This window comes from Cupressus sempervirens, chromosome 8 (assembly GCF_028749045.1).
Source record: "Cupressus sempervirens isolate cs-2001-9-10 chromosome 8, ASM2874904v1, whole genome shotgun sequence".
NCBI classification, from domain to species: domain Eukaryota; kingdom Viridiplantae; phylum Streptophyta; class Pinopsida; order Cupressales; family Cupressaceae; genus Cupressus; species Cupressus sempervirens.
The window spans coordinates 147,590,166-147,602,651 of record NC_143125.1 but is presented as its reverse complement, the minus strand read 5'-3'; the positions used below and the strand labels follow the sequence as shown (position 1 = coordinate 147,602,651).

The window sequence follows — 12,486 nt, the reverse complement described above, 5'->3', positions numbered from 1 at the left end:
GTTTCGAGAAATGCACCTGAAAAAAAAAAAAGGTGGTTCACAATTTTAAGGGAATCTACACATACCGGCTTCAACTTTCTTGTTGCCACACCAATAACCCGCAAGCCATCATTGCTCAATTCTTCGGCTATGTTAGCTAATCTCTGATAATCCTGTGACGATAGAGGCTCAATAGTCTCCTTATTAATGTCATTCTGAAAAAAACTGCAAACCTCTAGAACTTCTTCAAAAGCTCCTTTCAACACCATTATTCTCTGCACATGAGAAACGTGTTTTTTTCTACTGATCTGATCATTGTTACTCTCCTCCAGTATGACAGATGTTCTTCGTCGACTGAAATCGAAAGGAACTTCATTTATTTTTATCCACTTTGTAGGTTGAAATCTATACCCACCAGTGTAGGAATATGCTAATATTGCATCATCCAGAGGGTTTGTGGACCCAGTCTGAAAGAAGGAATTAAGAAATGCAAAATACAGAATTTTATCACTTGACATGCCCCAGCAGTCAAGATGATGAACCACCACTAATCTATTCATGGTGAGAGTTCCAGTCTTATCTGTGCATAGTATGTCCCTGACAACAGAATTTAAAACATTTATTAAAGGAATCCAACAAGAAGATCAGAATGAAACGATCATTATAGTTAATTAACTTCTTTGTAAGAAATGTGTTATCTTAGAATAATGTTATGTGGAAGTGTTCAACAAGATAAATAAGCACTTACATGGCTCCCATATTCTGTATTGCCACCAGCCTTTTTACAATGCACTTTTCTCTTGCCATTGCAAGTGCTCCTTTTGCCAGATTGGTGTTCACAATCAAGGGTAGCATGTGAGGCGTAAGCCCAACTGCCGCTGATATACCAAATATAATACTGCGACCCAAATCTCTTCTTGTAAAATAACCCACCATTACAATAATGGGCACAATAGCAAGCATAAAACAAATGAGCACATAGGAGACAACCCTTACACCCTTCTCAAATGCATGAGGTGGACTGTGTCTTCCCAGAGTAGAAAGTATAGTGCTTAGGTATGTTTTGTCACCAGTGGACACAACCACTCCAGTACCAGAGCCAGAAACTACACTCGTTCCCTGCCAAGCACATAAAGGCATATTCATGAATCAGAACATGCAATTAAACAATAAGTTGAATAATAAAAAAATTCCACTTCCATTTTACTGTACAGAATTACCATAAAGCATATATTTCTCAGCTCCAGCAATGGAGTAGTTGTTTCTTCTATGACATCTGCAAATTTCTCCACAATTCCAGATTCACCTGTGAGTGAGGACTGACTGCAGAAAGATACAAGATTTACAATTATGTCCATAAAAATCATTTCTGCAGTAGGCATGAAGATCGTAGATATCATAAAAGATCAGAATACATATATTCTGCAAGGAGAGTATTGAAATGAGTTCTGATACCTCACAACAAGAGACTTCGATGATAACAACCGTACATCACCAGGAAAAAGATCCCCAGCATTGAAAATTATGATATCTCCTGGTACAACATCTTTCTGTTCAATTTGAACTTGCAATTCAGTCTGGACATCCCTGCCTGCGCATCGCTGCACCTTGGTTGATGCTTTGACTAGCTCGGATAGTTTTAGTATGGCTACTGAGCTTCTGAACTCCTGATATTAGATAATCTATGAATATGCAAGACATGAGGATGCAATAATGCAAAGCATTCTCTCGTGAACATATTCTTGGAGAAGATTTGTACATCTTAAATATAAGAGAAGTTGCAGAAGATAAATTTGAGAACATCATTACTTTGAATCAAACAATAGAATGAGTACCTGGTAAAACCGAATGCTAACACTTACAATAACCATAACAACCATAATGCTTCCATTGGCCTTATCATTTGCTACAAAACAAAGTGCGGCTAAGACAACAAGAACAATGCTGAATGGATGCCATAATGCAGTCAGGAAGATTTGCCACCAAGGGGAAACAAGATTTCCGACAGGAATGTTTGGGCCAGCTTCCTTTAGACGCTTTTCTGCTTCCTTGAAACTGAGACCTGAAAATAAGCAGAACAGCATCATTGAGAATCAATTTGTTTGCACTTGAATATTTTGAGGTTCATGTCAAAGATGCAAAATTAAGGATTACCCTGCTTCATATCTTGACAAGGTCTCAACTTTTATGAGCACTCTTACAGAAATAGAGCTTGAAAATGCAAAACCATGCACAAATGGCAGCTCTCTACTAATATACTACTTGCAAGGGTCAGGCATGGTCCATGACAAAAAATAGATTTAAATAATAGATTTTAACCATGAAGAGACAAGACCATGTTCATCTAATGTAGTTATTCTATTTGGAACAGGTTTTCTGGTTTCTGGAGGGCTTGGAAAAACTCATATAATTGTGACACTTAGCATATTGCATTGTGTCCTGGCACCTCCCTAGTATGACAAACTGAAACAAATTTGTGGGGGTGCATCTGTGCGTCCAAATCCTCCCAAATCTGAATGATATCCAATAAGAAACTTCTTGACAGTAAGAAATATGAAACAGCTGCTCATCTATCGAGAAATCTTTCTTTTGGAGTTTTTGTTTTCTAAATATTTTTGGGATTTTTTTTATTTATTTTTTTAAAAGCAAAAAAAAATTCACTTTTTTAAATTTTTTGCCTTTTTCACTTCTTTTGGATTTTTTGATATATGAGAAATATAACTTCTCTGATTTGACACTTGAAAGCTTTTCCGGTTCCAACCAACTGAATTTTTTCACTTGATGGTTCTCGTTTTGGCAAGAAATCTGATTGCAAAATGAGCGATTTGATGTCTATCCCTCCTAGCTAATTATGATGATGGGTGTTTTGTGATCACACCAATGCAGAACAAAATACCAAAGTATATTTTCCTCTCTTGACTAAAACCCCATGTATGTTAAGATTTTGAAATATCATACAGGTGACTCCAAGGTTCTTTTATGTCAAGTCTTGACTGTCGATAAGTTCAATGGTTGTTGTGATACACTGGTAAAACAAAGGTTATGTTTGAATTGTCCACTTCTTTTGCAATGTTGGTTGGAACTTCATCAAATATTGCAATCTCATGATGCTTTTTCAAACAAACACAACTGAAATAACTTGAAATTAAAAGGGGACGAGTTAGACGACTCTAAATCTACTCCTAAGGACAATGATGTTGATATATAGAGTTCCAATGGACAAATTTCAAAATAACGAAGTTCTTCTTCACCAAGATCAACTGTAGAAATCCAGAAGAATTGGTGTAATCTTCTACGGGCTATGCAAAGAATTTTCATATCATAATGAACAAGGCACATTTAATGATCAAAGTTAAGCAACCATATAACAAGGGCTTGAGCTAACTTTACAATGCAGATTATAATCAACAAGATGCAAAAATTATGAGCCATGTAAACTCATCAAACACCATTACATTCTCCACTAAGATCAAGGCACTTTATCTAACAACTGAGAAATTGGAAGAACGTTGTGCAACAAGTTGAAATAAACATGATCCAGCATATCTTCAATGAATCAATTTTTCATTTCACCAAGTCTTCCAAAAATGTCTTCTTCTCCTACTCTACTTCTATTCTAAAGAGACAAAGCTAACTATTTACTTATCTGCCATTTTTGATGAATCTCTCTTAACAAATGAAATGAGAAGGGTTTATATAGGCCCCAAAAAACAAACCAACTTTTACATCCCCTATTCTGTGATCTTGGAAATTTATCTAGCCATTGATGTTTCACGCTAACCCAAAATCGTAGGTTAAACTAGTTACTCAATTTTTATTATTACGAATGGGAACATCTGTTATTTGTTATGTTCATGAGAAATGGAAGGTGTTGGTTAGTCGTTATGCTACTGTAAGATTTGGAAATGATTCATCAAATTGGTTAATAACTATACTAACTAGATCTTTTTTTGAACAATATATGCTATTACCATGATAAATTTGTTCTTGCAAAAGCACGATGAAGGGGGGAAGCATTGCCAGAGAGGGAATTGGGCATGAGGGCACCAACCTACCATTGAGCCAATAGGTATGATGTAGTGCCTACCCTCGTTCACATCTTTTCTAGACTTATTGTTGCTATTATTATCAGACTATGTAGACTAGTTTTATGTTGATGGTTTAGTGGTGTTGTTTTGACACTATTAGATATTATGATAGGGATTCAGTTGATATATGATGAGATCATTTAGACTTTACATTTCATGTGTGTATGATGATCATTACATTGTTTTCAGTTATTACTGATGATTAGTTAGATGGTTTATTATCTCATATGTTTTATTATGGTTATTTACCCCATACTTGCATGTGTATGGTGTGCGTGTTTTCTTATTGTATGGCATTTCTGATGTGGTTAAGGAAGGGAGTCGTAGTCACCTGCTTAGTCGGGATCTACACAATGCCCCACTTCCTGCCATTGTCTGTTTAGCTTAGCATTATATATTGTAGGTACATGCATGGTTTTTCTGCAGGTTGCAAGTACCGGGTATCGACTTCCCTGAATTGCCAATATGAGCGTACCCTATTATACTATCTCAATGATAAGAAAAGGGAGATAAATTCTCAAGTCCAAATCCCAAACCTAAAAACCATTTATCCTAGTGAGTTAGGACAAGTATCAAAGTTGAATATGTCATATCCCCTTTCTAGCGACATAACTTTAACAGGGAATTTGCCTATCATCGACTCTCGTAGGCAAATGATTATGGAAAGAGGGTCATTTTTGTCTTCCGATGATTACATTTTTGCTCTCGGAGAATAATAATTCAATAAGTGGGGCCTACTCGTTCTAATATTAAATTAAGGTTGTACTCTAACTTTATAAAGTTATTTATTTAATTTTATAAAGTTTAATAATTAAAGTACATCATAAAAGATGATTCCAATAAACTTCCAGTAACTTCTCAGCGAAGTGAATAAATAGAGGACATAAGGCACCCATTTAAAACAAGCGGTTTTGTGGATTCGATCTCTCTTTCAATTGGAGCAATTTGTAGTCATTGGTCTGCAAATTTCCATTAGGTCTTTGGGAACGAAAACTCCCTTGGATCTGCATAACTGAGGAGGTGAAATATCTTCCGAAGGGTTGCACATTGGAGGTGGTCTTCAGCCATTTCATGTTGGGCTTATTTGCATATCCAGTTTATTTGAAGGGTTACAATTTCTTGGAGTTCTGAGAACTGGTGAACTTAAAAGGCAGCAGAGAAGATATTAACTCCTCATACCCATTCCGATTTCATGTTGATTATTGTGATATTACCTTTGTTTCCAGACAATTCAACTCTACCTGGGAAAAGTTTACTGTTTGCAAGCTGATAAGAAAAGAACGTACCAGTCTTACAATCGGCAGAGTCTTTCTTATTTGCTTTCAGATCGGGCTCAGACCAGTACTGTTGGCGGATACAGTTAACCTGCGCAGCAATCCGGAATTCATGATTAGTCAGGTCTTTGGTATTTCGAGCTCCGTCTTATATATATTTTCAGCACTCGACTGAGACGCGGAGAAAAGAAAACAAACAACTGACGGGCCATTAAAGCCGCAGGAGAAGATACCGCGGGTGAAGACGGGACGCGAACTGTTGAAGATGGGACACGGTGACAAGCTGCAGAATCCGTCAGGGGTCATTCCTTTTCAATAATCCATCCAAGTCGAGAGAAGTTGAAGGATAAACAAGGCATGGGGGTTTATTCCGACTCATATTTGAAACTGCCAGATGAGGCGTCAACCTAGGTCCATTTCATGTTAATTTGATTACAATTGAAATAGCGAATATATTTCTGACGACGTTGTTTGTAATAAGGGTAACAGATCTGAAAAAATCATTCTTGTTTTCTCCAATTTCGATACAGTATTATCTTCAGTTTACAAGGGTTTATGACAATCAATTTTATGAATTGTTTGAGACATTTTCAGTTGCATGCTTAGTTTGACAAAATTCTAATATGATATTTTCCCATAAACATAGTTCAGTCTACAAGACAGGGTTTGACGAATTGTTTGAAGATTAAGCATTGTTTTTCTGAGTAACCTTAATAGATAGGGTCATCTCAGTGGTATCAAAGCAGTAGTCCTGCCATCTTGTCGGGTAGAAATATTTTATGCAACCATATTCCAAGTATTATATTCGCAAGAGAACAATATTTAAGGACAGAGATATGGGTGAAAGACAATCACAGAGTCCACCGAGATTTCCCAGAATCGATGATGATGAAACCAGAGAGTTTTACAAAATCATGACTACCGGACAGCAAGAAATAGCTCAGTCACTACAGGCTTTGACTACCATAATGGAAAGAGTTGTTCAGCCCAGGATTCAGGAACAAGGAAGAGGCACATCTGATCATGATAATAGAAGTGTGGCAGGATCACAGGGTGCTCCCAAGCGCAGGTCATGGACAGCAAATAGGCCTACTCGTCCCACTTTCCTCAGGGAAGAGGCTCAGGAGATGGGAGAAAATGATGTACCGGATGATTTTCAGGATGATCTTAGGGCTGCTACTGCTGAATGACAGGCATTACCCCCGCATGTGCGTGAACTATTGAACTTTGATCGTTATTTAAACCAAAGAAGAGAACATATGAGGAGCAGCCGCCAGAATAGGAGGCCTAGAGGAGGTCATGATAGTGAGTTACAGCGAGCTGTTAGCAAACTCACTTTACCATTTTTCGATGGTAGTAGTCAGATGACAGCACAAGCTTGGATTCATAAGTTGGACACCTTCCTAGCATTAAGGCCTATGTCTGAAATAGATGCCATCAGGTATGCCACCTTGCATCTGGAAGGCGCAGCTCATGATTGGTGGTCACATGGAATGGTTACTTTGCAACACAATCAGGTAACATCGTACCAGGACTTTGTGGATAGATTGGTTGAACATTTTGATAAGAAGGATCCAGAAATTTATTTTCGCGACCTTGCACAATTAAGACAGTCTGGCAATTTGGAGGTTTATATTAGTGAATTTCAAAGGTTGTCAGTTATGGTACAAGATGTGTCTGAAAGGAGGTTAGTTATCTTATTTACAGAAGGATTGTCTGAACCTCTCAAGGGATGGATTAAGGCATTTGATCCACCAACACTGCAGGAAGCCATGAGGAAAGCACGGAGTATGGAGCTTACAGCACCTTCTAGCAGGTTCACTTCTAGGAGTACTACCTCTTTCAGAGACAATAAGAAGTTTGATAAGAATAAAGGGAAAAGCATTGAAACCAAAGGAAAATCTACTACACCCCTGGATGTAGAAGCATTAAACGACTTGCGCAGGAAGAAATTATGCTTCTATTGCAAAGGTCCATATAACAGGGATCATGATTGTCCTTTGAGACCTAAAGGAAAGGCCAATAGAGTTATGTGGGCATATTATGAAGGATCAAATTCCGACAGTACAGCAAAAGAGGATGAACACAGTGGTTCAGAGTCTGAGGAAGAGACAGAAAATTCAGAACAAAAAGAAGAACCTGAATTGCATTTACAGCAAGGGCGTTTGTCTAGCATTCAGCAGGAAGGATCTTTTAGATTACGTGGTGTTCTAGCAGGACAGAAGGTGATCACATTGGTTGATACAGGAGCTACACACAATTTCATCGATGCACGATTGGTCGAGTGCCGTGGTATTAAGACAGAAGAATTTGAAGGTCTTCGAGTACAGGTTGCTGATGGTTACACTCTTAAGTGTAACAGGATGGTTAAAGACATGCCGTTACGCCTGAACAATTATGAGTTCAAGGCAGATTACCATGTGGTCAATATGGGCGACTTGGATATCGTTTTGGGGATGACATGGTTACGTTTATTAGGTGAGGTTACTTTTCGACTCCAGGACATGGAGATCAAGTTTGAAGTGGATGGGAAACAGCATGTGTTGAGAGCTATCCGGAATAGCGACATCCGAACAATTTCTCTCAGACGATTAGAAAGATTGGTCAGACATGAGAAAATTGAATGGGCAGCCATGTGTACTCTCATGGCTACACAGGAGGAACAACAAAAGACAGAATATCAACCTGACATACGAACATTGAGGGAAAAATATAGTAAGGTATTTACTGATATTCCACCTGGTACACCACCTGATAGAGGAATTGAGCACATCATCGAATTAGAAGAAGGTGCTAAACCAGTCATGATCACTCCATACAGGCATCCAAAAAGGCTCAAAGATGAAATAAAGAAAACCATCAAGGAGCTTCTGGCGATGGGACACATCAGACCTAGTAAGTCTCCTTTCGCTTCTTCAGTAGTCTTGGTTAAGAAGAAAGATCGTTCGTTGCGGATGTGTATAGATTACAGGATGCTGAATAAAAAAACCATTAAGAATAGATATCCTATTCCACGGATTAATGAGCTAATAGATGAACTGCATGGGGCATGCTACTTTAGTAAGATTGATTTGAGATCAGGTTACCACCAGATTAGAGTCAGAGAACAGGACATTGAGAAGACTGCATTCAGGTGTCACTGTGGGCATTTTGAGTTTGTAGTAATGTCATTCGGATTGACCAATGCACCAGCTACTTTCTAGTCCACCATGAATAAGGTTTTCCATCATCAGCTGAGGAAGTTTGTATTAGTTTTCTTTGATGATATCTTGGTATACAGCCGAACATGGCATGAGCATATGGAGCATCTAGAGACAGTACTGAAGACCTTGCAAGCAGAGTCCTTGTATGCAAAAGAGTCTAAATGTGATTTAGGCATGATCGAATTATTATACTTGGGACATATTATCAGTAAAGAAGGAGTACGGATGGACCCTGATAAGATTCGCGCTATTGTGGAGTGGCCTACTCCTGAGAACCTAACACAGCTGAGAGGGTTCCTTGGTTTATGTGGCTTCTACCGCAGATTTGTTTGCGGATATTCGCGACACGCGGCTCCTATGACAAATTTGCTTAAAAAGGGAGCTTTCGTTTGGACAGCAAAGGCACAGGCTTGTTTTGACAGATTTAAAGAGATCATGACTTCATGTCCGGTACTAGCATTGCCTGATTTCTCGAAGCCATTTGAACTCCAGTGTGATGCTTCAGGAGATGGTATTGGGGCTGTTTTGATGCAGAATAAACACCCAATTGCATATGAAAGCAGAAAACTCCGTGGGCCAGAGAAAACATTCAGCATTTACGACAAGGAGATGTTAGCTATCATGCATGCATTAGCTAAGTTCAGGCAGTACTTAGTAGGTGGCAAGTTTTGCATAAAAAATGACCACAACAGTTTAAGACATTTCCTTGGGCAAAGGGATCTCAATGATAGGCAGCAGAAATGGGTCAGTAAGTTACAGGCATATGACTTTGATATATCTTATGTTAAGGGCACGCAGAATGTGGTAGCAGATGCCTTGTCACACAGACCACATCTTAGTTCGATGATTGAGATCTCTGAGGACTGGAAGCATTTGATTATTGCAGAATATGCTAGAGACCCATGGGCATCTGGGATAGTTGACGGGACAATTGTTGATACCAGGTATACACTTGTGGATGAGTTGATTGTTTACAAGAACAGGATATTTTTAGTCCCAGGATCGAAGGTGAAGCAGTTTATTATGCGAGCTCTTCATGATTCACCTATAGCTGGTCACCCCGGATACTTTAAAACATATAGACAGGTGCGAGAACGGTTTACATGGAAAGGACTCAAGAAGGATGTTTTGCAGTATGTTCGTGAGTGTTCTGTTTGTCAACAGAATAAACAGGAGCACACCTTTCCAGCAGGACTTCTACAGCCACTTCCCATTCCGCGTCAGAAGTGGGAATGCATATCCATGGATTTCATTACCGGGTTGCCCAAGGCTCAGGGTCGTGATTGCATTTATGTGGTGGTAGATAGATTAACGAAATATGCTCATTTCTTTCCCATCACCACTACTTATACTGCAGTACAGGTAGCCGAGGTATTCTTCAGAGAGGTTTTCAGGTTACATGGGATACCCCGCAGTGTTGTCAGTGACAAGGATAGTAGATTCTTGAGTCATTTTTGGCGAGAGGTGTTCCAATTATGTGGCACTGAGCTCACACCCAGTACCAGTTATCATCCGCAAACCGATGGACAGACAGAGATAGTAAACAAATGGGTGGAAGGCTACTTGAGGAATTACATGGCTAATCAGCAGAAGGCTTGGGTAAGATGGATTTATTTGTGTGAGTATTGCTATAACACAACTTTCCACATGTCTATCCAGATGACACCTTTTCGAGCATTATATGGCTATGATACACCGAGTTTCATCGATTTGTTAATGGGTGATGTTCGGGTTCCACGAGCCGGGGATTTGATGCAAGAAAGTAAAGACATTATTAGCTCTCTACGAGATAACATAGCTCGGGCACAGAATTAGTATAAGCAATATGCTGATCAAAAGAGGACGGAGAGGAGCTTTGTGGTAGGTGACATGGTTTACTTAATGCTTCAACCATTTCGACAATCTACTCTCAAAAAGAGTGGGTCAGAGAAGCTTAAGCCTAGGTATTATGGACCTTTCAGGATCACCAGGCGAATAGGGGAATTGGCTTATGAGCTTGAGCTTCCAGCAGATAGCAAAGTATATAATGTATTTCATGTATCAAGCCTCAAAAAGGCGTTGGGACAGAATGTGATACCTTCTACAGTATTACCTCCCTTGGATGATGAAGGGAAATTGATCCTAGTGCCGGAATTCATTTTAGAAAGCAGAGAAAAACAGCTCCGCAGAAGGGTAATCAGAGAATATTTGGTTTTATGGAAGGATCTACCAGTCGAAGATGCTACATGGGAGAATGAAACAATTTTGCAGCATCCAGCTTTGAGATTGCTTGAGGGCAAGCAATTTCAGGAAGGGCGGACTGTCATATCCCCTTTCTAGCGACATAACTTTAACAGGGAATTTGCCTATCATCGACTCTCGTAGGCAAATGATTATGGAAAGAGGGTCATTTTTGTCTTCCGATGATTACATTTTTGCTCTCGGAGAATAATAATTCAGTAAGTGGGGCCTACTCGTTCTAATATTAAATTAAGGTTGTACTCTAACTTTATAAAGTTATTTATTTAATTTTATAAAGTTTAATAATTAAAGTACATCATAAAAGATGATTCCGGAAAACTTCCAGTAACTTCTCAGCGAAGTGAATAAATAGAAGACATAAGGCACCCATTTAAAGCAAGCGGTTTTGTGGAGACATTTCTTGTTGGGGCACAGATTTGAGCTACATAGTGATCATCGTAGTCTTCAGTACATTTTTACTCAACCTAATTTGAATGCTCGCCAGAGACGATGGATGGAATTTTTATGCGAGTATGATTTTGAGGTTAAGTACATTCAGGGTAAGGCGAATGTGGTGGCAGATGCTTTGAGTCGCAGGAAACATGTGGTAACATCGATGACTCTTAGTGTGGATTTGAGGAGTCGGATTCTTCAGGCACTTCCTATGGATTCCTGGTATCAGGAAGTGTGCAGAGAGATAGATTCAGGAAGATCTTTGGAAGGTAAGTTTGCAAGTTACGTTCGAGAATCAGATGGTTTTTTGAGACATTTGAGGAGGATTTATGTGCCATTACTAGATGAGCTTCGCACCTTGATTCTAGCAGAAGCCCATCGTACACCTTACTCAGCACATCCGAGTGTCAAGAAGATGCATGCTGATTTGAGACGTTTGTTCTTTTGGTCTAGGATGAAGCGAGATATTGCTGATTTTGTGGCTAGGTGTCTTGAGTGTCAAAGAGTCAAGGCAGTACACCAACACCCGGCAGGACTATTGCAACCTAATCTCATTCTTTCTTGGAAATGGGATATCATCTCCATGGATTTTATAGTAGGATTACCTATGACAGTTCGACGTCATATGATGCTATCATGGTTACCGTTGATCGGTTGACTAAGGTGGCGCATTTTTCACCGATCAGGTCTTCCTACACAGCAGCTTCTGTAGCGTGTCTTCATGCATGACATTGTGAGATTACATGGTATTCCTAGAAAGATCATTTCTGACAAGGATCCTGTATTCACATCTGCATTTTGGACATCGTTGCAGCATGAGCTTGGAGCGCAGCTAAACTTCAGTTCGACATATCATCCAGAGACTGATGGTCAGACAGAGAGGGTGAACCAAGTTTTGGAGGATATGTTACAGATGTATGTGATGGATAGGCAGACACATTGGGAGGACTATCTCTACCTAGTTGCTTACAACAATGGGTATCATAGTTCTATTGGCATGGCACCTTTTCAGGCATTATATGGACGTCCTTGTCGTAGACCATTGAGTTGGGACAGCCTCGAGGATCGCATTCTATTAGGTCCTGAGATGCTTCGTGATATGGAGCAACAGGTAGTGCGTATCCGTGAGCATTTGACTACGACACAAGATAGGCAGAAGAAGTATGCCGATGCTCATAGGATTGATAAGCAGTTTGCTGTGGGTGATAAGGTTTTCTTGAGAGTGCAACCGCGAAAGAGTCTGATCCGGTACGGAAAGGGTTCTAAGCT

The 12,486-nt window shown here is 39.4% G+C and overlaps 1 protein-coding gene across 4 annotated transcripts in view; it reads right to left on the bottom strand.

Moving 5' to 3' along the window:
* Positions 1–12,486, bottom strand: part of LOC149541974 (uncharacterized) — a 122,070-nt gene that overhangs the window by 46,102 nt on the left and 63,482 nt on the right. For 2 of the 4 annotated variants that reach the window (XM_089797023.1, XM_089797025.1), the window contains exons 3-7: positions 1,815–2,041; positions 1,435–1,646; positions 1,200–1,302; positions 728–1,098; positions 66–576 (exon numbers count right to left, since the gene is read on the bottom strand). In XM_089797023.1, coding sequence (XP_089653149.1) covers positions 66–576; positions 728–1,098; positions 1,200–1,302; positions 1,435–1,646; positions 1,815–2,041 — 1,424 coding nt within the window. The remainder of the gene's footprint in view (positions 1–65; positions 577–727; positions 1,099–1,199; positions 1,303–1,434; positions 1,647–1,814; positions 2,042–12,486) is intronic. The other 2 variants (XM_089797026.1, XM_089797024.1) reach the window with 1 other exon arrangement.